Below are 25,191 nucleotides of genomic sequence, written 5' to 3'. Positions count from 1 at the left end.
TGATTATGTATTGGACCTGCTTGGGCCGTATGCCAAGGCGAAATGTTAGTCAACCATCATGAATTACATTTTGATGCCTTTGCTCATTTTCGAAAAGGGGACACATGATCTGACAAGGTAATGCAGACTCATTCGACACCTGCAACAGAGTTTAACATCCCTCTGTGTGTGTCTCTCTCACTTTCACTCACACTCACTCACTCAGCTGGTGCAGCAGGCCGGCCAGGTGTGGTTCCCGGACTCTGCCTTCAAGACGGCCCAGGCCATCCGTGACTTCAACCGTGAGCGGCTGCCTCTGATGGTGTTCGCCAACTGGAGAGGCTTCTCCGGGGGAATGAAGGGTACTGACTGGCCAACCTGGGATCAAATACTATTCAAAATCATTTCAAATATTGTATCTGTGCTGGATTGAGCTTGCCTGTTGCAATGGGACTACTAGGACATCTCAAGTGCAATTCACGCTCACCTGGCAATCCAGCCAGACCAAAGCAAACGCTCAACGCATTTGAAAGATTTCAAATAGTATTTGAACCCTAGTCTGGTACCACTACAACACAGCGGGGGGGGGGGGTTCTCGTTTTTCTTCTAAATCTCTAAACAATATTGTAAATATTGGTGTTACCACAACTACAAGTCAATTTTTATTTCTCTCAGACATGTACGACCAGGTGCTGAAGTATGGGGCCTATATCGTGGACGGCCTGCGTGAGTTCCGCCAGCCTGTGTTGATCTACATCCCGCCGCACGCTGAGCTGAGGGGGGGATCCTGGGTGGTGATCGATCCCACCATTAACCTTCTGTGCATGGAGCTCTACGCAGACAGAGAGAGCAGGTGGGCCTTTTATTTTTTTTAACATGGCAGGGCAGCTTCTCTCCAGAGTCAATGTGAATGAGCTGCTCTCTTACTCCTTTCCCTCTTCTACTCTCTCTCATCCCCCTTTCCCTGTTGTCTCATCTCCACCACTCTCCCCCTCCCTTCTCCCTGTCAAGGGGTGGTGTGCTAGAGGCAGAGGGCACTGTGGAGATCAAGTATCGCAGGAAGGACCTGTTGAAAACCATGCGCCGGATCGACTCGGTCTACGCCGGTCTGGCTGAACAGCTTGGTAAACAGCCTGGTAAACTCTTACAACAGTACCTGTCGTTCCACCCATATGTACGATAGGCATTGTGTTTTCTTTTTAGTTAGCATCGTAAAAAAATATATTAAAAAAATCTAAAGGTCATGAACAGTCAATCGTGTTTGTGAAGTTATGATATTTGAAGGAAACCAGATCAAAATATGAAAAGTGTCTGTTGCTTCTACATTGATAAAGTGTGATCATAAAGTTACTGGTCCCTTCCCCCATGTCCAACACTTGGATTCAGGAGGTGGGATTATTAAAAGGGATAGGGTGACATTAACTCTTAATACACCGATGATAACATGATATTCTCTTGCCTTATTTAAATAAGTGCCACCTTGTAACCAAAATCGGAGGGGGGGGTCGTTCAAAACTCTGACGCAGTTGTAAAGTCAGCACATCTGTCTGTGATGCATCACAAGAGACATGCTAAACGGGAGATGTATACTTTTTTTCAAATGTCCTGGTAGTTAGCCATGAGAGAAAGTACTTTTCAGAATGACTGTTCGGTTTTGCCATGTCTAGAGTCCAGTGGTGTAAAAGTACTTTTAAGTTTTTACGTATTTTCTTTTAGGTATCTGTACTTTACTATTCATATTTTTGACTTCTAATCCACTACAATCCTTTAGAAAATAATATACTTTTTACTCCGTACATTTTCCATGAAACCAATAGTACTTGTTACGTTTCGAATGCTTAGCAGGACATGACAATTGGCCAATTCTCACACTTATCAACAGAACATCCCTGGTCATAACTACTAACTCTGATCTGGCGGACTCATTAAACACACATTTTTCATTTGGACATTATGTCTAAGTGTTGGAGTGTGCCCTGGTTATTTGTAAATTTTAAAAACAAGCTAATCGTGGCGGATGGTTTGCTTAACATAAGGAATGTGAATTGATTTACTTTTGATATATTTAAAACCAAATACTTTTAGACTTTTCCTCAAGTAGTATTTTACTGGGTGACTTTTACTTGAGTCATTTTCTATCAAGGTATCTTTACTTTTACTGTGGGTACATTTTCCACCAGTGCTAGAGTCACAGGGGTTCGACAACCATTCAGAAAACAGCGGGGTCGTGTTCATTAGGCACCAAACGAAAGGAAACAGGGCAAGACTTGCTAATGCTAATTTTCTGCTTTCCATTGCAAAATGTTTTTAAACATCTTTAATTCGGTGTCCTAATGAACAGGGACTGAAACGGGGAAAGACATCCTGGACTTGGCCAATAAGAAATGCACATTTTCCGCTTTTTATTGCAAGATGTTTTTAAATCTCTTTAATTCTGTGTCCTAATGAACAGGGAGGAGACATTGGTTAATAAATCCTTTTGACTGGCCAGGTACACCGGAGCTGACAGACAAACAGCGGAAGGACCTGGAAGCCAAGCTGAGGGCCAGAGAGGAGTTCCTGCTGCCCATCTACCACCAAGTGGCAGTGCAGTTTGTGGACCTCCACGACACCCCTGGCAGAATGCACGAGAAGGGTGCCATCACGGTAAAAACAAATCCTCCCTTTTTGTGTTTTACAACAACACTTTGTGTTATAATTGGGGTTGGAACCCCCAAAAATTCATATAGTTTCTTTCTGAATGGAACCCACATTTTAAATTCCTTTCCACTGTTCCGATAGCAAAATAAAGTTCTGAACCAGTTTGAAAACAAAAAAAGTTATGGTTTATATCGTTCCTGTCTGTTTTTTAAAAAAAACATTTAGCTCAACATAAAATGACTTCACCAATCAGTGCGGATAGAGCAGCTTGCTCTGGAGTGGGCAAACTATAGTTGTTTACATGCAACTATAGCGAGATGCGACTGAAATTTTGCAGGTGGGGAGTGAGAGATGGTGGAGGAGGCTTGGCTTGAGGCTCTGAGCATCTTGTTATGACATGCATTATCTGAATTAGTTACACAAAATTATACCAACAGAAGAGCGGCTTTTATGAAGGAACTTTGAATGTCCTTGAACTTCCGAGAGTTGGCTTAGCATTGGACCAGAGCTAGCTGCCTAACTTTTAAAAAAGTTAATAAATCCAATGTGGAATGTGATAACTATAGTAACCTTAACTAGTATTGAAAAAGTGAATCCATTCTTTAATTAAAAAATCTCTCCCTAATTTCTGAATCACGTTTGTAATGTCGATCGACTACAGTAGCCTATGCTTCGGAGGGGGAGGGGCAGGTAGCCACAACTGGCAGGCAGACAGTGGAATACATTTCTGAGTGACAGCGTGAGGCTTTGCATAGGTGTTTTATTGCATTTTTTTTTTGGTACTGGAAAAAACGCCAGAACATAAAATAACTTTATTAACCGGTTGCCATTCTTTTAAAATGACAGTTCTGTTCCAGAACAGTGTAGATCACTTTCGTTCTGATTCTGTTCCTTGAAGGATTCCGATATTTTCCGTTTTTTGGTTCTGTTCCCTGAACTAGTTCCAACTCCCAGTTGTGATAGTCAATCAAACAATCGAAGGTGCCAGAACAAACCCTGGAAAGCAAAATAAAGTTCAAGAGACCTCAATGGGCAGACAGGAGATGAATATGTGATGCCTGGCCCCATTCTCCACACCTGCCATGGGGCATTAGTGTCCCTCACTCTATGGTCTATGTAACCTGGTGGTCACATGCAGGACATCCTGGACTGGAAGAATGTGCGGAGCTTCTTCTACTGGCGTCTGCGGCGCCTCCTGCTGGAGGGCGTGGTGAAGTGCGAGGTCCTGCAGGCCAACCCAGAGCTGAGTGACGGACACATCCAGTCCATGCTGCGCCGCTGGTTTGTGGAGACAGAGGGCACGGTCCAGGTATGGATGTCACAACGTAATTGCTCTGTTCATGTGATACAAGCAAGGTTATCCTATTGTAATGGAGTACCCCTGTCTGAAACATGTAATCCCAATTGTCACCTTCTGAACATTTTAGTTATTTTTGGTCCAGTGTTTAAGATGTTGGGTTACTGCGTGGGGGACCCAGGTTCGATTCCCACTAGTAACACAATCTATTACAATCCATTGTGTGTAGAAGTGTTTTTAGAGTTAGGTTCTGTGCTTAATTTCCAGGCGTACCTTTGGGACAATAACAAAGCGGTGGTGGAGTGGCTGGAGAAGCATTTGGCCAAAGAGGACGGCACACGATCCGCCATCAGAGAGAACATCAAGTACCTGAAGAGGGACCACGCCTTGAAACACATCCGCAGGTACACACACACACACACATTTCTACACTTGAAAGTACTGTGTGCATATAATCCTATGTATGTACTGTGTGTGTTATCCCAGCATTGTGCAGGCCAACCCTGAGGTGACCATGGACTGCATCATCCACATGAGCCAGTCCATCACTCCATCCCAGAGGGCCAAGATCTCCCACCTGCTGGCCACGATGGACGGCACCGCCCCCAGTTAAACTCTGGGCAGCTCAGCTCTGAGGCTGAGCTGCCCAATGCCTTACACAGGAAATCCCTGACGTTCTGGCATAGGGGAAAGAATAGATAAGTAGGTCTGTGGGATGTGGACCCAGGGCAGGGGGACACATGCACTATCTCCCCATCGGTGCCGCCTACTTTCTATTGTTGAGTTGAGACAATAAAGCTAAGGTGCCAAAGAAGCCAAAACGTGTCTAATTCTCAGGGTTACGGCTAGTTCGGGCTGCTCATATGCTATAACCATGCAGCACTATACACTACACATGCACTAGATCAAGGGTCCCTGCCTTGGGTAGATTTATTTTTCTTTCCGCGGATGGTCGGGGGGCCGGAACATAGTTATAAATCATTTGTACACTGCAAATTGACCGCAAGAATCCAAAACATATATAGTATTTGACAAAAACAGTATAATTTTAAATCTTGATTTCATTGGGATACGATCACTTATGCCTCTCTATTTATGCGTGGGAATACTTGGGAACAGATTCCCTAAATTAAAATCAGTTTTAGCTGATTTCCTAGCGATTTTAGTCTTATATGTTCAACAAATGAAATATATATTTTTTTAATCTTCAGCTTGGGGTGCCAAATAAAATCGCCCGGGAGTTTCGGTAAGTATTCAGACCCCTTGACTTTTTCCACATTTTGTTACGTTACAGCCTTATTCTAAAATGGATTCATTCGTTTTTTCCCCCTCATCAATCTGCACACACTACCCCATAATGACAAAGCAAAAACAGATTTGGGGATTTTTTTCTAAATTTATACAAAAATAAACGCTACAAGCTTGGCACACCAGTATTTTGGGATTTCTCCCATTCCTCTCTGCAGATCCTCTCAAGCTCAGTCAGGTTGGATGGGGAGCGTCGCTGCACAACTATTTTCAGGTCTCTCCAGAGATGTTTGATCTGGTTCAAGTCCGGGCTCTGGCTGGGCCACTCAAGGACATCCAGAGACTTGTCCCGAAGCCACTCCTGCGTTGTCTTTGCTATATGCTTAGGGTCTTTGCCCTGTTGGAACCTTCACCCCAGTCTGAGAACCTGCTCCAGAGTGCTCAGGACTTCATCAAGGATCTCTCTGTACTTTGCTTCGTTCATCTTTCCCTCGATCCTGACTAGTCTCCCAGTCCCTGCCACTGAAAAACATCCTCACGGCATGATGCTGCCACCACCATGCTTTACCGTAGGGATGGTGCCAGGTTTCTTCCAGACGTCACATTTGGCATTCAGGCCAAAGAGTTCAATCTTGGTTTCATCCTTTAGGTGCCTTTTGGCAAACTCCAAGCAGGCTGTCATTTGCCTTGTGCTGAGGAGTGGCTTCCGTCTGGCCACTCTACCATAAAGGCCTGATTGGTGGAGGGCTGCAGAGATGGTGGTCCTTCTGGAAGGTTCTCCCATCTCTACAGGGGAACTCTGGAGCTCTGTCAGTGACTCTTGGGTCACCTCCCTGACCAAGGCCTTTCTCCCCTGATTGATCAGTTTGGCCGGGCGGCCAGCTGTAGGAAGAGTCTTGGTGGTTCCAAACTTCTTCCGTTTAAGAATGATGGCCTTCATGTTCTTGGGGACATTCAATGCTGCAGAAATGTTTTGGTACCCTTTCCCAGATCTGTGCTTCGACACAATCCTGTCTCGGAGCTCAAGGGACAATTCCTTTGACCTCATGGTTTGGTTTTTGCTCTGACCTGCACTGTCAACAACGACCTTTTAAATAGACAGGTGTGCCTTTCCAAATCATGTCCAATCAATTGAATTTACCACAGGTGGACTCCCAAGTTGTAGAAACATTTCAAGGATGATCAATGGAAACAGGATGCACCTGAGCTCAATGTTGGGTCTCATAGCAAAGGGTCTGAATACTTACGTAAATAAGGTGTTTTTATATACATTTTCAAAAATGTCTAAAAACCTGTTTTTGCTTTTTCATTATGGGGTATTGTGTGTAGATTTATTTAATACATATTAGAATAAGACTAACGTAACAAAATGTGGAAAAAGTCTTGGGTTCTGAATACTTTCTGAATGCGCTGTACATGGCAACATTGGTGTGGTATTGTGGCTTTAGTGGTTCAAGAGCAGTGGTGAATCCAAATACTTCCAAATCAAGCATATGGAGCTTTTATGCACATTTAAAAAGTATAAAAGTTATCAAAAAGCTGTAAACAATCAACCTATTCCAGACTGGTCTACACATTTTTAAGTTTGAAAGGTGTTTCTAGCTTAAACGGTATAAGACTAGTTATGGGCTACATTTTTACCATTCTAGTCTATGGCCATTGAAATGCATTGGGAAAGGGCTGATTTTGGTGTTGGTAGCTTTTACGGTTTTGGCACTACAGGTTCCAGTGGCATAATAATAATTGAAAATTTTTTTTAAGAGTAAACCATTTTCATTAATTAACACACCTAATTATCAAAAGTACAACCCCCCCCCCCCCCCACCCACCTGACACGACAGGCAGGTTGAAGTATTTGAACTCGGGTCTGGTTTCATGTAGTTTTAACATTGCTATGATCAGAGGGAACCACCACTACTCTTTAGCATTTCTGATTCACTTCATCAATAGGATTTGAAAACATGAATTGAATGGATTGGACCATGTGCCTTTTTATCAGTATTCTATCAAGCTTCTCATTGCTAACGCTGTACACTGGCATTGTACAACAGGGGGTGACCAGGGTTTTTGCTCTGGTGTGTTGATCATTCTGTTCATATCTGGGAGAATGTGTGCCGACCTTTGAATGTACGCCAGCCAGGGGCCGAACAAAGCCCTCATTTGTGTACCATGTAAAATACTTTGTTTTTTATGTGCCAGTGCAAAGACAATACACAAGCCTGTCTGGTGGTTGGGTGATGTGTAGCCTTTTCTTCAGTATGTTCCTAGGCCATCATTGAAAATAAGAATTTGTTCTTAACTGACTTGCTAGTTTAAATAAATATAAGATAAAATATTGACCCCCAAAAAATACTAATTTCAGTGACATTAAATTACATTTAATTAAATTAAATTCATTTCATTTACAGAATCATTTCAGTGACAATGGTCTAGTAGGAAAATTTCACTTTTTTCCCCTCCAAAAATGGGATATGTCAGTATTGCCCTTAAGACTAACCTGTACAATTTGAAAGTCAGGTAAAAAAAAAAATGTTTTTATTAACCAGTGTTTATTTGTGTGCCCTTGAATTTCTTTCTTTGTATTATTGTTTTTTTTGACTGAATAACAAATACACCGGAGTCATTTCGTTTGTATTTTTTTGTTGTCAGTGATGGTGTATGCTGGAGTCTGAGTGAATAATCCTATATAAATGCAGGTGGATAAATTCACACCCGTAGTATTTGTATAGTAATAATTTGGAACAAATTGACATTGATATGACTGTCTGTGATATGTGTTTTCATTGTTAATATAATGCTGATTGTTGCTTAAACGCAGGTGAACAGGGGCAGAGAAGGTTATAATGGGTCCCCAAGCCGTTCTGCTGCTGTTGCCTTCATCAAAATACCAGATATCCATTTGAAATTGTCAATAATATATGTAAAATATCTGCCATGTACTTACCCCTTAGAGTAATGTATAGTATCTGTAAATAAATGGAATGAATCTGTTTTCAGCAAGTAACCTTTTATTTATCCATTGTGATTTTACAGTACATGTAGCCTGACATCCTCCCAAAAGTTGTGAATAATTCAATGAATATTATGAATTTGGACTTTGACAGATTTTAGCCTATTTTCAAATGCTGAAATTTGTCAAATGGTCTACAAATGCTATTATTAGACAGGTTTTGGAATGTATGGATAAATACTGTTTAAGAAACAAGCTTTTCAGTGGAGATCACAGGGATTTAAAACACAAATATACAGTAAATGGTGTTTGATAAATTCCTCCCCTTCTCCAGCTGCCATTTAATAAATAAAACATCACAGTAATACTGCCTAGCACAATACACACAATGGGTAAAGAACAGGGAACTAACAGTGCCATGGTAAGGCTTACAAACACAGGAAAGTCAACATTGTACAAAACTGGCAGAGATGGTTCCTGTTGCCTGCTAGGTTTGTGTACGAACAGTGTAGGACAGCTTGGGGTCTTTGCTTGGCAAAGTTTCCCCCCAGAGACATCACTATATTTTTGTCAATTTCCTCCCCGAATTTCACTTTTCCTCATTGGTTACTCCTATTGTTAAACCACACAGGTAAAAAGCAATGACTTTGATCAAATCCCCCATCCGAGCAGACTTCTTTCTCGCATCTGAAGTAGTGGCTTAGGTTTGGCAACACAAGTTGCTCTGTCATCGGGGATAGAGAAAAGCAATGAGGATTCAGGCTTTTCAGTGGAGGATGTGGGGGCTTTTTGGTGCCAGGAGTGTGATTGACAAGTAGAGCCACAGCAACAAACAAAAAATGTTTTTGTATTGTTGGTAATGCCTCGTTGCAGCTCTCCCCTTGTGGTTCCACTCTGTGGTGCAGGGGATGTTTTCATTAAAGCAGGGCAGTGATGGGCTTGCTGTTGCCTGGCGTGCCCATGTATTGGGAGGAGAGGGTGTCCAGGGCGGCGTAGGAGGTGTACATGCCCGTCACCTGTAGGTCTGAGAAGGGCATGCTGCCCCCGCTGTAGACTGGAGGGAGGCTGCCCGTCATGGTGCCGATGTCACAGTCAGACAAACGCAGGGGAGAGTTACTGAAGGTGCCTAATGCCTCCAGATTAAAGCTGTCGTCTTTCATCTCCCACAGGTTACCTGGGGAAGGAGGTAATCGTGTCACGTCACTGGTCATCACTGCTTCTGAAAGCCAAGAAAATGGCCCCACTTGCCGTGCAAAGTCACGTTGGTATGCAGATTGTTAAAGGCCCAATGGTGAAAAAGAAACACAGCTTTCTTGGCAAGAGCAATTTTATTGGCAGAGATTTGGAACTCAGTTTGTTCTATTAACCAATTTACTGCCTGGTGATGTCAGGCAGGCCAAAACATCAGGTTTTCAGGTGGTCTTTTCAAACGAGTCTTACACTAAAAGGGCATTATCATAATAGAAGAAAATCACAATATTATTCCAACCTCACAGTGTGGAAATGTATATAAATCACAGGAAATCACATTTTTGATTGCACTGGAGTTTTAAGACTGTATATAATGTTGTTGTGACTAGTACTATAGCTGCCCACCTTGTAGAGCGAAGTCCATGATGCTGGTGTCCAGTGTGTCCACCTCTGCGTTGACCTCACCATGGAGACTGTAGAACTCGTGCGGCTGCTTGCCGGGATGCTGGGTAGCGAGGAGGCCGTTGGAGAGGTCAGGAACGGTGTGGAGGGGGGGCGTTTGGGCAGGGGGGGGGGACACCGGGGCCAGCCTGGCCTGGGCATGGAGCTGGTGGTGCATGGGCAGGCACTGCAGGGACAGGGTGACCATGGGCTGGGGTTGCATCTGGCCCGGGACAGGCAGGGATAGGCCAGATGGACAGATAGGCAGACGGGTCATCCCGGGGTCCATGGGCTTCCGTCTGCAGCTCTCCGGCCGGTCCGTGATCAACCTGTCCAACTCATCTGACAGGGAAAGAGGGAGCAGACCAGTTCAGCGACTGATGACTCCATTTAAAATTTAAAAAACAAAGCAGATTCTTTCTCTGTGATGCTGCTTATCACAAGGGCCGGCTTACCAGGGCCCAAGAGGCAGCTATTTTTTTAAATAAATAAAGTAAATATATACAGTATAGATTATATTTACCATATATATATGTAATATATATTTTTATTATTTTACTACAACCGCCAACCAGAGGAGGATTCAGGAGCCCGCTCTCAATAAGCGTAGACAGCCTGCTGCTCCCTGCTGCTGCTCTGCTAATTGTCAGTTGTCAGATGGGGGAAGGAGAGGAGGGGGGGGGGGGTGCCTTGATTGGGTAACTGATTAATAAAAAATGAACTGCATAATAAATTGATGTGACTGGTCAATTGTGTGAGTTGGGGGCTGGGCACAAGAGGCAAAAGAAAAATAATAATTGCATTTGTTTATCCAACTACAGGAGCCTGCTCTCAATGTTCAAGATGCACCAGAGAGCATCATTTAGCCACAGAGGATCAATAGTTTCTCAAAAATAACAGTGGATTACATTTTAGCACAAGCACATAGAATACAGGTAAAATGTCAAAATAAAGGAAAAACCAACATAGTGTCTTAAAAGGCCAACACGAGCTGCACCTTGGCATCGATTCTACAACTGGACCTAAACCATGCCAGGAAAATGCTTCCCACTCCCACATTTTATTATTTGTATCCCTGTATTTACTCAAGTGTTTCATTTACTTTGGCAGTTACTGGTTGCCTGCAGTCGGGAAGGCCACAATTTGGCCAGCATGCGTGCCAAATATATAGCTTGTTGCGTTGTAGCCATAGACATAACCCATAGAAGGGTTTTGGAACTTCTTACCCTGGGTACACTAGCAATGGCTGCCAGTCCTGACTTAAATGGGAACTGCCATCTATGGATTATATTTCTATGGTTGGTTGCTGCTGTCTGTTTTGCAGGAAAAACATACAGTTTGGAAAGCCAATGCCTTCCGCTGAAAAGAGAAGACTAATCTGTCTTTAGAACTAATAGAAGCAGTAAAGTCCTACAAAAAGGGCTTTATTACTTTTTTATTTTTTTATTTCACCTTTATTTAACCAGGTAGGCTAGTTGAGAACAAGTTCTCATTTGCAACTGCGACCTGGCCAAGATAAAGCATAGCAGTGTGAGCAGACAACAAAGAGTTACACATGGAGTAAACAATTAACAAGTCAATAACACAGTAGAAAACAAAGGGGGAGTCTATATACAATGTGTGCAAAAGGCATGGAGGAGGTAGGCAAATAATTACAATTTACAATTTTGCAGATTAACACTGGAGTGATGAATGATCAGATGGTCATGTACAGGTAGAGATATTGGTGTGCAAAAGAGCAGAAAAGTAAATAAATAAAAACAGTATGGGGATGAGGTAGGTGAAAAAGGGTGGGCTATTTACCAATAGACTATGTACAGCTGCAGCGATCGGTTAGCTGCTCAGATAGCTGATGTTTGAAGTTGGTGAGGGAGATAAAAGTCTCCAACTTCAGCGATTTTTGCAATTCGTTCCAGTCACAGGCAGCAGAGTACTGGAACGAAAGGCGGCCAAATGAGGTGTTGGCTTTAGGGATGATCAGTGAGATACACCTGCTGGAGCGCGTGCTACGGATGGGTGTTGCCATCGTGACCAGTGAGCTGAGATAAGGCGGAGCTTTACCTAGCATGGACTTGTACTCAGTACTCTGTTAAAGCACCTTTGGCAACTATTACAGCTTCGAGTCTTCTTGGCTATGATGCTTGGCACACCTGTATTTGGGGAGTTTCTCCCATTCTTTTCTGCAGATCCTCTCAAGCTCTGTCAGGTTGGATGGGGAGCGTTGCTGCAAAGCTATTTCTAAAAGCTAGGTCTCTCCAGGTCTCTCCAGAGATGTTTGATCGGGTTCAAGTCTGGGCTCTGGCTGGGCCACTCAAGGACATTCAGAGACTTGTCCCAAAGCCACTCCTGCGTTGTCTTGGCTGTGTGCTTAGGGTTGTTGTCCTGTTGGAAGGTGAACCCCCACCCCAGTCTGAGGTCCTGAGCACTCTGGAGCAAGTTTTCATCAATGATATCTCTGTACTTTGCTCCATTTATCTTTCCCTCAATCCTGACAAGTCTCCCAGTCCTTGCCACTGAAAAACATCCCCACAGCATGATGCTGCCACCACCATGCATCACCGTAGGGATGGTGCCAGTTTTCCTCCAGACGTGACGCTTGGCATTCAGACCAAAGAATCAGACCAGAGAATCTTGTTTCTCATGGTCTGAGAGTCTTTACAGTAGGTGCCTTTTTGGTCAACTCCAAGCGTGTGCCTTTTACTGAGGAGTGGCTTCCGTCTGGCCAATCTACCATAAAGGCCTGATTGGTGGAGTGCTGCTTCCTTCTAGAAGGTTCTCCCATCTCCATAGAGGAACTCTGGAGCTCTGTCAGAGTGACCATCAGGTTCTTGGTCACCTCCCTGACCAAGGCCCTTCTCCCCCAATTGCTCAGTTTGGCTGGGTCGGCCAGCTATACGAAGAGTCCTTGTGGTTCCAAACTTCTTCCGTTTAAGAATGATGGAGGACAGTGTGTTCTTGGGGACCTTCAATGCTGCAGACATTTTTTTGTACCCTTCCCCAGATCTGTGCCTCGACTCAGCCCTGTCTCGGAGCTCAAAGGATAATTCCTTCGACCTCATGGCTTTGTTTTTGCTCTGACATGCACGGTCAACTGTGGGACCTTAAATAGACAGGTTTGAGCCTTTCCAAATCATGTCCAATCAATTGAATTTATCACAGGTGGAGTCCAATCAATTTGTAGAAACATCTTAAGGATGATCAATGGAAAAAATATGCACCTTCATGTAACAGTATAACTTTAGACCGTCCCCTCGCCCATAACCGGGCGCGAACCAGGGACCCTCTGCACACATCAACAACAGTCACCCACGAAGCATCGTTACCCATCACTCCACAAAAGCCGCAGCCCTTGCAGAGCAAGGGGAACCACTACTTCAAGATCTCAGAGCAAGTGACGTCACCGATTGAAACGCTATTTAGCGTGCACCGCTAACTAAGCTAGCCGTTTCACATCCGTTACATGAGCTCAATTCTAACGTAAGTCTCATAGCAAAGGGTCTGAATAGTCATGTAAATAAGGTATTTATGTTTTTATGTTTTATACATTTGCTAAAATTGATGTTATTATGGCTTTATTATAAGGGTTCTTGTTGTTCTTTAACATCAAATTTACCACGCATCCAATTGCATCTCGGTGCACAGATTTGTTTACCGAAAATGATGGTGTGACTATGATTTCTTAATCCAGCCCTGTTTATAGCAGTCCACCAAATGTGACAAATGGATAACCTCTTTCGTTTATTCTTTAATTAGAATGTTGTCATCAATTGTAACATAGCCAACTGTAGCCATGACACTTGCCACACTGACATATAAAACTGAATGGGCATAATCATCATAATTGGTGGTGGTGAGTGTTCTTCATTGATGGGCTATTCTAGTACACAAAGGAAAAGGTTTTTAAACATTATGCAATGGAAAAGGTTGTCCCTCCCGGTTTCCTTCCCTTTTCTTTCATTTTGTGCCTGGTGAACAGGACCCAGGTTATGTGTGAATGGGCCTGAGTTGGTCCTGTGGTCTCACCTGGGTTGGCCATGCTGCGGCGGATGGCTGGGAGGTCCTTACGCTTCCACTTCTGCATCTCCTCCTCCATCTTGTCGATCTTGACCGGGTTCAGGGCCCAGAGGCAGCCCTTACGAGACGACCCACTCGTCTTGTTCTCCACCTTCTCAAAGCACTTGTTTAGCGACAGGTTGTGTCGGACTGAGTTCTTCCATCCGTCTGGTGCTGTCTTCAGGCGGATGAAAACCCAGGAAGAGGAAGGAGACATTTAAACGACTGACTTAGCACAATGCTTACCTAAAATATCTGCTTCCCCAATCCCTATTGAATATTAGGCCAGTTTCTCAGGCCCAAATTAAGCCTAGTCCTGGACTAAAAAGCATACTCAATGGAGATTCTTTATTGAGCATGCTTTTTAGTCCATCGCTAGGCTTAATCCGAGTCTGGGAAACCAGCCCTTAGAGCTGGGGTGTCAATCTCATTCCATGGAGTGCCTAGTGTCTGCAGTTTTTTGGTTTTTCCTTTCAATTAAACCCTAGACAACCAGGTGTGGGGAGTTCCTTACTAAGTAGTGACCTTAATTCATAAATCAAGTACAAGGTAGGAGCGAAAACCCGCAGACACTCAGCCCTTTGTGGAATGAGTTTCACACGTGCCGGAGAGGATCCGATCGAGTCATACCTTAAAGTAGGGGAAATGTTCCTTCATGAAGGTGTAGATCTCGCTGACTGGGAGACTGCCTGTCTTGCTGTTCTTCAGAGCCATAGAGATCAAACAGCTGAGGATGGACCAAAGTAGCGAGGCAATAAGTGCATTAGGCTACACATACTGTTGATAATTAGACCTGGTTCGTGTTCACTGGGCATCAAAGGGAAGAAAACTGACTGAAACAGGAAAGGACTACCTGAATTTGTCCTTTTCCATTGTGTGCCCTAATGAACACGACTCAGGCAATACAATAATACTATAATTCCACTTGGCCCAGGGGGAAGCTCACCTGTAGGAGTAGATGGGCTTGGGGAAAGTCTTGGGCTGCAGGTCCTGGTTTTGTGGAGCCAGGCGCGGCTGTGTGAACAGGCTTTGGTTGTTGAACGAGACATTGCCATAGAGCCCAGCAGGAGTACACTGAGAGGGAGAGAGGGCAATGAGAAATTAGTGAACAATCTAGAAAATCTGTATTGTGTATCATTTTCAACTTATTTCAAAAACATATTTCTTGTTGTTTGAATGAATGGCATCTAAATATCAAACCCTTAATCAGCAGCAGGCGGTAAACTGGTAGAGTAATCTCTAACGAATCACATTAAATTGCTCTTATACCCATGTAATAACACTGTAATTACTCTAGTAACAATAATATATTAACAGGTTTACATTGTAACTTAGTTATCCACTGGACAGCTCTTATAACTATTTTAGTAACACTAAATATTCAAACTATTCTGTGTACAAAATATTAGTCACAGCTTCCTAATATTGAGTTGCACCTCCTCAGAACAGACTCAATTCGTTGGGGCATGGACTCTACAAGGTGTTGAAAGCGTTCCACAGGGATGCTGGCCCATGTTGACTCCGATGCCTCCCACAGTTGTGTCAAGATGTCTGGATGACCTTTGGACCATTCTTGATACACATGGGAAACGGTTGAGCGTGAAGAACCCAGCAGCGTTGCAGTTCTTGACACACTCAAACCGGGGCGCCTGGCACTTTCTACCATACCCCGTTCAAAGGCACTTCGCCTTGCCCATTCATCCTCTGTATGGCACACACACACAATCCACGTCTCAATTGTCTCAAGGCTTAAAAATCATTATTTAACCTGTCTCCTTCCCTTCATTTACACTGATTGACGTGGATTTAACAGGCGACATCAATAAGGGATCATAATTTTCACTGGGATTCACCTGATCAGTCTATGTCATGCAAAAAGCAGGTGTTCCTAATGCTTTATACACTCAGTGTATGTAGCAATTCATCTCTAATTAACAAACTGTATCCACAGCCCAGTTGCAGGGATGACATAGTTACCTGCTGGCTAGTCTGGGTCAGAGTGAACACTTGTTGGGGTGTAGGTTGGTAGACAGAGGCAGGGCATTGGTACCCTGGGGAGGGCTGTCCATTCATGGAGAATGGAGACATCTGTGGAGTAGACCGAGGACAAGTTTAGTATATTACGTTTTTCCTATACTTTATTGTCCTAGAGTATAAGCATTGATTTTTTAAAAAATGTGTTGATAAATAATTGGTCGGGAAGCAAAACGTACACTTCCGCTTTGGGCGGTGATGACATTAATTCCCAGGGGGCTGTGCTGCATGTTGCTCTGTAGGTGGATCATGGCTCCCTGTCCCCCTGCCATGGTTATGTTGTTCATCTGAGCTGTGAGGAAGGAAGAAGTACAACATCCAGGTCAGTCTCCAATCAATCTCCACACATTGGCCCTGTTACAATCCTTTCTTCCTCGTTTCCTTGAGGTAAGTGTAGATATATAGGTGATGGGATCAGTTCCTTTCACTAATCCAACCATTCAGATCTGTGATTGTACTTCAAGGAGGATGCATTTGCAAAGTATTCAAATAGGGACCATGGCCCTATCAAGATTTAGCACAGGCCCGAGTCTATACCCCCTTATACTTTAACGATTTGATTTGTCTTGCAAGTCTTATTAACCAGGTTGGCAGTTATAGCTTGTTTCCAACTGTAATGGCTTTGGCTAACTTGTCCTCCTCAACATCCGGGCCTAGCTGTACTCCTGAACTATCCAATCAAAGCGTATGTGTGTGGATTTGAAATGGCGCTGCCCCACCGACGTGGAGTGTGTGTGTGTCTCACCTTGAATCCAAGATAGCATAGCAGCAGGACGTGTGTGTTTGTCTTTGTCTTATCCCGTGTCTTGTCCTGTGTAAATAGCCGGCCTTTTTCGTATATATCTTAATCTCACTTTCTATCTACGAACTAAATATACTTTCCTGCAACCCGCCTCACCCAATGTGGTACGGATCTGCTATTTTTATTCCTTTTAACTGGAACTTCCATCAGGAGCTAGCCAGCTAACTAGCTACTAGTCTTTGTTAGCCACGGCTAGCGGTCTTCACCTTTTTCTCGGTCACCAGCCAGCCTTAGTTCGGACAACACCTGCCAGTCTGCACAGCATGATATCAACCCAGAGCATATCAGACTGCTTCTCTCTACCACATCACTGGATTCCTGCCGCTCTGGATCATTATACCGGATCATCACAGCTAGCTAGCTGAAAACGAGTGGCTACTGTTAGCTAACACCTCTGTCCTGAAGCAAGCACCAGCTAGCCTTGAGCTAGGCCCATATACCAGCTAATTCTAGGGCTACAACACCTCCTTTGCCAATTGGCCTGGACCCTTTATTGTCGACATGGAGCCCCGCCGATCCATCACAACTGGTCTGCCGACATGATCACCCGATGTGGTCTCAACAGGCTATTCTGTTACGATGTCGCCGAAGAAATATCTACTAGCCCCGGTCCGCTAGCTTTTCTGAACACTGTGTCCCCTGCTCGCCTAGCGTAGTAGTGACTACCGAACAGCACCCTGACTCACCTATTGCTGCTCTTTTGACCCTATGATCACTCGGCTACACAGCTGATGTCCCCTGGACTGTTTAAATAACCCGGTACCTCATTTTGTTTACCTGTCGGCCCCAGCCTCGAACTCAGGTCCTGTATGTACCTAACTGACCCGCTCTGCCCATTCATCGCCATTTACCCGTTGTTGTCTTAGCTCTCCTGATCAACGCCAGTGATTGCTTTATACCTCTCTCTAATGTCATTATGCCTTATCTACTGCTGTCTTGGCTAGTTCTTATTGTTTTATTTCACTGTAGAGCCCTCAGTTCTGCTCAGCATGTCTCAGATAGCTCTTTTGTCCTACCCCGCACAAATGCGGAGACCTCATCTGGTTTAACTAGTGCCTCCAGAGACGAAACCTCTATCATCGTCACTCAATGCCTAGGTTTACCTCCACTGTACTCACATCTTACCATACCATTGTCTGTATTATGCCCTGAATCTATTCTACCACGCCCTGAAATCTGCTCCTTTTATTCTGTGTCCCCAATGCACTAGACGACCAGTTCTTATAGCCTTTAGCCGTACCCTATTTCCTACTCCTCCTCTGTTCCTCTGGTGATGTAGAGGTCAACCCAGGCCCTGTAGCCTCCAGTCCCACTCCTATTCCCCAGGCACTATCATTTGTTGACTTCTGTAACCGTAAAAGCCTTGGTTTCAAGCATGTTAACATCAGAAGCTGCCTCCCTAAGTTTGTTTTATTCACTGCTTTAGCACACTCCGCCAACCCTGATGTCCTGGCCGTGTCTGAATCCTGGTTTAGGAAGGCTACTTAAAATTCTGAAATTTCCATCACCAACTACAACATTTTCCGCCAAGATAGAACTGCCAAAGGGGTGCTGTAATCTACTGCAGAGATTTCTGCAGAGAGTTCTGTCATGCTATCCAGGTCTGTGCCCAAACAGACCTACTTTTAAAAATCCACCTTTCTAGAAATATCACTGTTACCGCTTGTTATAGACCACACCTCAGCCCCCAGCTGTGCCCTGGACACCATATGTGAATTAATTTCCCCCCCATTTATCTTCAGAGTTTGTACTGTTAGGTGACCTAAACTGGGATATGGGACACCCTCATAGATATCATCCTGACCAACCTGCCCCCTAAATACACCTCTGTTGTCTTCAATCAGGATCTCAGAGATCACTGCTTCATTGTCTGCGTCCTTAATGGGTCCGCGGTCAAACGACCACCCCTCATCACTGTCAAACGCTCCCTAAAGTACTTCAGCGAGCAGGCCTTTCTAATCAACTTGGCCCAGGTATCCTGGAAGGATATTGACCTCATTCCGTCAGTAGAGGATTCCTGGTTATTCTTTAAAAGTGCTTTCCTCACCATCTTAAATAAGCATGCCCCATGAAAAAAATGTAGAGCTAAGAACCGATATAGCCCTTGGTTCTCTCCAGACTTGACTGCCCTTAACCAGCACAAAAACATCATGTGGCGTACTGCATTAGCATTGAATAGCTCCCATGATATGCAACTTTTCTGGGAAGTTAGGAACCAGTATACACAGGCAGTGAGGAAAGCAAAGCCTTGCTTTTTCAAACAGAAATGTGCATCCTGTAGCACAAACTCCAAAAAGTTCTGGGACACTGTAAAGTCCATGGAGAATAAGTGCACCTCCTCCAAGCTGCCCATTGCACTAAGGCTAGGAAACACTGTCACCACCGATAAATCTACGATAATAGAGAATTTCAATAAGCATTTTTCTACGGCTGGCTATGCTTCCACCTGGCTACCCCTAACCCGGTCAACAGCTCTGCACCCCCCACAGCAACTTGCCCAAGCCTCCCCCATTTCTCCTTCACACAAGTTCAGATAGCTGATGTTCTGTAAGAGCTGCAAAATCTGGACCCCTACAAATCAGCCGGGCTAGACAATCTGGACCCTCTCTTTCTAAAATTATCCACCGCAATTGTTGCAACCCCTATTACTAGCCTGTTCAACCTCCCTTTCATATCGTCTGAGATCCCTAAAGAAAGCTGCCGCGGTCATCCCTCTCTTCAAAGGGGGAGACACTCTAAACCCAAACAGTTACAGACCTATATCTATCCTACCCTGCCTTTCTAAAGTCTTCAAAAGCCAAGTTAACAAACAGATCACCAACCATTTAGAATCTCACCGTACCTTCTCTGCTATGCAATCTGGTTTCCGAGCTGGTCATGGGTGCACCTCAGCCACGCTCAAGGTCCTAAACTATATTAAAATGCCATCGATATTAGACAGTACTGTGCAGCCGTCTTCATCGACCTGGCCAAGGCTTTCGACTCTGTCAATCACCGCATTCTTATCGGCAGACTCAACAGCCTTGGTTTCTCAAATGACTGCCTTGCCTGGTTCACCAACCATTTCTCAGATAGAGTTCAGTGTGTCTAATCGGAGGACCTGTTGTCCGGTCCTCTAGCAGTCTCTATGGGGGTGCCACAGGGTTCAATTCTCAGGCCGACTCTTTTCTCTGTATACATCAATGATGTTGCTCTCGCTGTTGGTGATTCTCTGATCCACCTCTTACTCAGACGACACCATTCTGTATTATTCTGGCCCTTTGGACACTGTGTCAACAAACCTACAGATGAGCTTCAACGCCATACAATGCTCCTTCTGTGGCCTCCAACTGCTCTTAAATGCAAGCAAAACTAAATGCATGCTCCTCAACCGTTTGCTGCACCCGCCCGCCCGTCTAGCATCACTACTCAGGACAGTTCTGACTTAGAATATGTGAACAGCTACAAATACCTAGGTGTCTGGTTAGACTGTAAACTCTCCTTCCAGACTCACATTAAGCATATCCAATCCAAAATTAAATCTAGAAGCGGCTTCCTATTTCGCAACAAAGCATCCTTCAATCATGCTGCCAAACATACCCTTGTAAAACTGACTATCCTACCAATCCTTGACTTCAGCGACGTCATTTACAAAATAGCCTCCAACACGCTACTCAGCAAATTGGATATAGTCTATCACAGTGCCATCCGGTTTGTCACCAAAGCCCCATATACCACCCACCACTGCGACCTGTATGCTCTCGTTGGCTGACCCTCGCTTCATATTCGTCGCTAAACCCAATGGCTCCAGGTCATCTATAAGTCTTTGCTAGGTAAAGCCCCGCCTTATCTCAGCTCACTGGTCACCATAGCAGCACCCACCCGTAGCACGCGCTCCAGCAGGTATATTTCACTGGTCATCCCCAAAGCCAACTCCTCTTTTGGTCGTCTTTCCTTCCAGTTCTCTGCTGCCAATGACTGGAACTAATTGCAAAAATCACTGAAGCTGGAGTCTTATTTCTCCCTCACTAACTTTAAGCATCAGCTGTCAGACCAGCTTACCGATCATTGCACCTGTACATAGCCCATCTGTAAACAGCCCACCCAACTACCTCATCCCCGTATTGTTATTTATTTTTTTGCTCCTTTGCACCCCAGTATCTCTACTTGCACATTCATATTCTGCACATCTATCACTCCAGTGTTAATTGATACATTTTAATTATTTTGCCACTATGGCCTATTTATTGCCTTACCTCCCTAATCTTACTACATTTGCACACACTGTATACAGATTTTTCTATTGTGTTATTGAACGTACGTTTGTTTATCCCATGTGTAACTCTGTGTTGTTGGTGTCGCACTGCTTTGCATTATCTTGGCCAGGTTGCAGTTGTAAATGAGAACTTGTTCTCAACTGGCCTACCTGGTTAAATAAAGGTGAAATAAAAAAAATATGAAAATAAACCTGTCTGCTGCTCCAGCATGCTGGCCCCCAGCCCCTGGGAAGGCCCGTTGAAGTCTCCTTCGCCACCACCGCGACCATCGGCCATCTGCTGAAGCCGGGGAACGTCTACAGAGGTGAGCCACGACAAAGACTGCAGGTCCCCGGGGAGATCCTCCTCTCGGAGCTGGGAGGGGTCTGTGGTCAGAAGTCTGCAGAGGCGGGACACAAGCAACACAACCACTCAGATGCACAGCCTAGATTACAACTGTTCATTATATCCAGACCTGGGTTCAAATACTAGTTGAAAGCATTGTTGTGATGGAACCAATACCAAAAGTCCCAAAAGTGCAAACTCTTAAACAAATGAGAAAGTAACATTTTAGAAATAGTATTCGAACCCAGGTCTGGTTATATCTAGGGCAAATATAAAATACACTGACTGAACAGCGAGTTATTGTAAAGTAATACATTCAATACTGGAGGGGGAGAAGTGAGAACAAATCATTATTCAGGAGTATCGTTTTATCTGGGATTTACCACAAATAGATTATAGAGTGCAATTTAATTAGGTAATTACTGCAATAGTAACATTATGGACACTAGCCAAGATTCTCAACATTATTAATCCCTCTTCAAATTTGCTTGTGAACTTCCTCATCAACATTAGACATTTTAATGTTTACTTCCCCAGTTTTGGGAAATACTGTACAAAAAAACACCCACTAGATTAACTACACAACCACAACCTTGTCTAAAACTAATTTCCTTAGTCAGCGTACAATGAAATGAGTTAGGATTTACTGTATCATTTCTGCTTAATCGGGGCATGGGCCTGCCTCTCAGCTTTTTATCATAATTTTTTTTTTTTAAAGGAGGGCTCTGCGGGAAGAAAAGAGAGGAATCCTCTTGAATCCTCTCCAGTCGTCTTTGCACACACTTACTGTAGAAGAGTTCAGTAATTGGGGTCGCTATGACAACACTCACTATTCAGTTTCTTTGTGGGTCTGGACACCGTAGGACCCCAACCCCAACTGCAAGCAAAATCACCCCTATGTCAGGTGACCACAATCTCCCTCTAACCATTGGCTGAATCATACGTACACAGCGCATGAGATCATTTGAAAACATGGGAGAGCGGCACATGTTGCTCTGTAACAGTTGGCCTTGTCTATTGAAAAGTGATTGTGTCCCAAACGACAAATCTGCCCAGTGGCACGTGGCTCTATTGTTTCCCCCCAGACCCTTCCTTGATTGTCTTTGCCGTTTAAAAAAAAAAAAACTGTCCCTGCATTAATCTGTTGGAATGACAGCTCTCACACAAGAGACAAGTAGGATGCCATCTGCTTCCCTGTCCCTTTCCAGCCTCTCCCCTCAATGCTCCCCCCCTCCCTCCAGAAGGGCAGTAGACAAGGCCCTGGGGGAAGGTGAGGGTGAGGGGTTGGAGGTCAGGCCACACTGCTCACTCAACCTGTCACCTGAATAAATGACATCATTTCACCAGGGCCAGTAAAGGCTTGTGCCAGTAAAGGCTTGTGAATAACCGTCTCTTTCGAAGCAGAGTGACAGAAGCTCCTGTGAAACTGTACACCACAGACAACACCTATTTCATCTTGAGCTTTGAAGTATGAGCTTCCTCTACCCCCCCCCCCCCAAAAAAAGACACATGTACATCCGCCACATACATTCTCTCTCTTTCTCTCTCTCGCTCCAGCAGAAAAAAACACACCAAAAATATATATAGTTAAGGCTAAATCCAAATTGGTAAAACACATTTTAGAGAGCACTAGTTCCAATGGAAGCATATGCCCAAAATATTATTATTTTGGCCTCAAAGGATTAATCTGCAGTTGCTGCATAAATTCTTTTGGCTTACAAATTAATAATAATACTAATTGATTCTTGAAGAATATAACTTAGAAAAATGCCTCATGAGTTTAGTTCAGTTGTTGTACCCCATCAGAATCCAAAATATAAGCTTGTTTTACTCTGTTTGTAAACATCGTAAATGTAAACAAACACTGTAAAGCCTCAAAGATGCTTGAAAATATAGTTTGGATATCTTGGATGATCAGTCCTTTCATCAATAGCTCTTTTTGTCTATACATTAAAGAGTGGTTATACATTAAAGAGTGGTTATACATTTAAGAGTGGTTATACATTTAAGAGTGGTTATACATTTAAGAGTGGTTATACATTTAAGAGTGGTTATACATTAAAGAGTGGTTATACATTTAAGAGTGGTTATACATTTAAGAGTGGTTATACATTTAAGAGTGGTTATACATTAAAGAGTGGTTATACATTTAAGAGTGGTTATACATTTAAGAGTGGTTATACATTAAAGAGTGGTTATACATTTAAGAGTGGTTATACATTTAAGAGTGGTTATACATTTAAGAGTGGTTATACATTAAAGAGTGGTTATACATTAAAGAGTGGTTATACATTAAAGAGTGGTTATACATTTAAGAGTGGTTATACATTTAAGAGTGGTTATACATTAAAGAGTGGTTATACATTTAAGAGTGGTTATACATTTAAGAGTGGTTATACATTTAAGAGTGGTTATACATTTAAGAGTGGTTATACATTTAAGAGTGGTTATACATTAAAGAGTGGTTATACATTTAAGAAGCTTTTTTATTGTTTCAACTGCAACTTCCACATAATTTTTCCACTTACCTTGGCTGTAGTTGGATACCCAATACAGTTATTGGGATATGTATTTAGTTTAATTTGCATAGGTATTTGATAGTTATTGTGTTTTGTCAGTATTCCAATAGCCCCCCCTCCCCAATTATTTCTGAAATAGTCTAAAGCACCTTACAAGCACACCAAGCCAACTCATATTACACAAGTATCCCTCTCTCAAGGACGTCCAACATTTATGGGGGTTCAATCTACTTCTGAATGTTGTAATTGAGATGCATCAACTGCAGACATGACCTTCAGAAGGGATTCATGAATGAGTATTGGGGTGTTTGTAAGGTGTTTTGGACCTTTTTTGAAAATGAAAGAGGTACAAGAATCATGTTAGGTTGTGTTGTGAGTAAAACATGAATATCCCTTTAATGATTAGTGGGATTTGAACAAAATATTTCAACTCGATTGGAAACAGTCCTAGCCTATGACTCTTACTTAAACGTGTTAAACGAATGAAAACTATGCAACGAGGTCCCATTCTTAATGCTTGTCTGAAAATCTCGCAAACATCTCTAGACCCCTCCTCCCTCCCTCCCACACACTTAACCCACAATAAGGTGGATGTTCAGCGAGGCAAGGCATGTTGGGCTATGGTGTCCCCCATCTAGCACCAGTCACACACGTTCAACACTGCAGCTCACCCGGCTCCACCCCTCTTATTCCCTCCACCTCCTCCTCCTAATTAGGAGCCACTTCTCTGCAGTAGTCACCCGGAGAGCCCCATCTCCCCCTTCGGAGCCGGCGGGCCAAGAGGCTCAGTCTCTCCGTGTGCCGACAGCGGGAGTGTTAACAGAGCTGATGGTTTCTGACAGATCCATTCAGACTGAAAATCATTCATTCTAAGGTTGTTGTTTTTTCTTTCCACTTTTTCATAAGCCCCCTCCCTTCACTGAAAGAGCTGTCCATCTACATTTAGATGAAACATATAGGGATATTTTGGAAAATATATCTTGGAATTATCCTTATGCCTGAACATTTTGAACCATATTTTCAGTGTTTAAGCGTTGCCAACTTTACAAAATACAAGATGTATCAAAAACCTTATATCGGTGGTTAGGATTTAGTCTGGTTAAAATCATTCAAAGGCTGTCTTTAAAGTAACTGAATGTTATAAATCCAGTCTTACCTGTAGTCTTGTGGAGAGGGATGATGACCTGAATTTTCGAGAATTCCTGACATGCTGGTCATAATTCTACTTTCTATCATTTCCTGGGATGTTTGATAATGCTGCAACAAGGGGAAAAGTGCAACTGCATAAGACATCTAGGCTACAGTGCTTTCATTTAATTTAGGCCTGGGTCTGTTTCTGTTTTCAAAACTGAAACAACAATTTGAATTCCTTTGTTTCCTTGTTTTAGCAACTCATTGTATATGTTATTATACTGGCATTTAGATAAATAAAATATTAGCACATCAAACAGACTACT

General features: G+C 43.5%; 2 protein-coding genes across 10 annotated transcripts in view; one reads left to right on the top strand and one right to left on the bottom strand.

The window, feature by feature from the left end:
- Positions 1 to 8,160, top strand: part of LOC109895658 (acetyl-CoA carboxylase 2) — a 45,667-nt gene extending 37,507 nt beyond the window's left edge. For 7 of the 9 annotated variants that reach the window (XM_020489537.2, XM_020489539.2, XM_031830385.1 and 4 more), the window contains 7 exons: positions 206 to 341; positions 655 to 832; positions 991 to 1,115; positions 2,471 to 2,625; positions 3,758 to 3,928; positions 4,184 to 4,320; positions 4,403 to 8,160. In XM_020489537.2, the coding sequence (XP_020345126.1) occupies positions 206 to 341; positions 655 to 832; positions 991 to 1,115; positions 2,471 to 2,625; positions 3,758 to 3,928; positions 4,184 to 4,320; positions 4,403 to 4,529 (1,029 nt within the window). In that variant the 3' untranslated portion in view covers positions 4,530 to 8,160. The remainder of the gene's footprint in view (positions 1 to 205; positions 342 to 654; positions 833 to 990; positions 1,116 to 2,470; positions 2,626 to 3,757; positions 3,929 to 4,183; positions 4,321 to 4,402) is intronic. The other 2 variants (XM_020489540.2, XM_020489538.2) reach the window with 1 other exon arrangement.
- On the bottom strand, positions 8,155 to 24,989 carry LOC109895660 (forkhead box protein N4-like). The gene is made up of 9 exons (XM_031830390.1): positions 24,891 to 24,989; positions 21,083 to 21,270; positions 16,013 to 16,125; positions 15,777 to 15,887; positions 14,746 to 14,873; positions 14,430 to 14,526; positions 13,770 to 13,977; positions 9,711 to 10,088; positions 8,155 to 9,288 (listed from the first exon to the last, which is right to left on the bottom strand). The coding sequence occupies exons 1-9, from the start codon at positions 24,968 to 24,970 to the stop codon at positions 9,032 to 9,034; spliced, it is 1,560 nt and encodes a 519-aa protein (XP_031686250.1). The 5' UTR covers positions 24,971 to 24,989; the 3' UTR covers positions 8,155 to 9,031.
- Between the last annotated feature and the right edge of the window lie 202 nt (positions 24,990 to 25,191).

Source organism: Oncorhynchus kisutch, linkage group LG8 (assembly GCF_002021735.2).
Source record: "Oncorhynchus kisutch isolate 150728-3 linkage group LG8, Okis_V2, whole genome shotgun sequence".
Classification (NCBI taxonomy): domain Eukaryota; kingdom Metazoa; phylum Chordata; class Actinopteri; order Salmoniformes; family Salmonidae; genus Oncorhynchus; species Oncorhynchus kisutch.
This window is presented reverse-complemented; position numbering and strand designations above follow the sequence as displayed.

Excerpts from the sequence above, each read along its gene's own strand:
- LOC109895660 (XM_031830390.1), bottom strand. The coding sequence starts at position 24,970 with ATGATAGAAAGTAGAATTATGACCAGCATGTCAGGAATTCTCGAAAAT. Across the intron at positions 15,888-16,012 it reads TCACCGCCCAAAGCGGAAGT|ATGTCTCCATTCTCCATGAA; the intron begins GTACGTTTTGCT and ends TCTACTCCACAG. Across the intron at positions 13,978-14,429 it reads AACATTTCCCCTACTTTAAG|ACAGCACCAGACGGATGGAA; the intron begins GTATGACTCGAT and ends ATCCGCCTGAAG.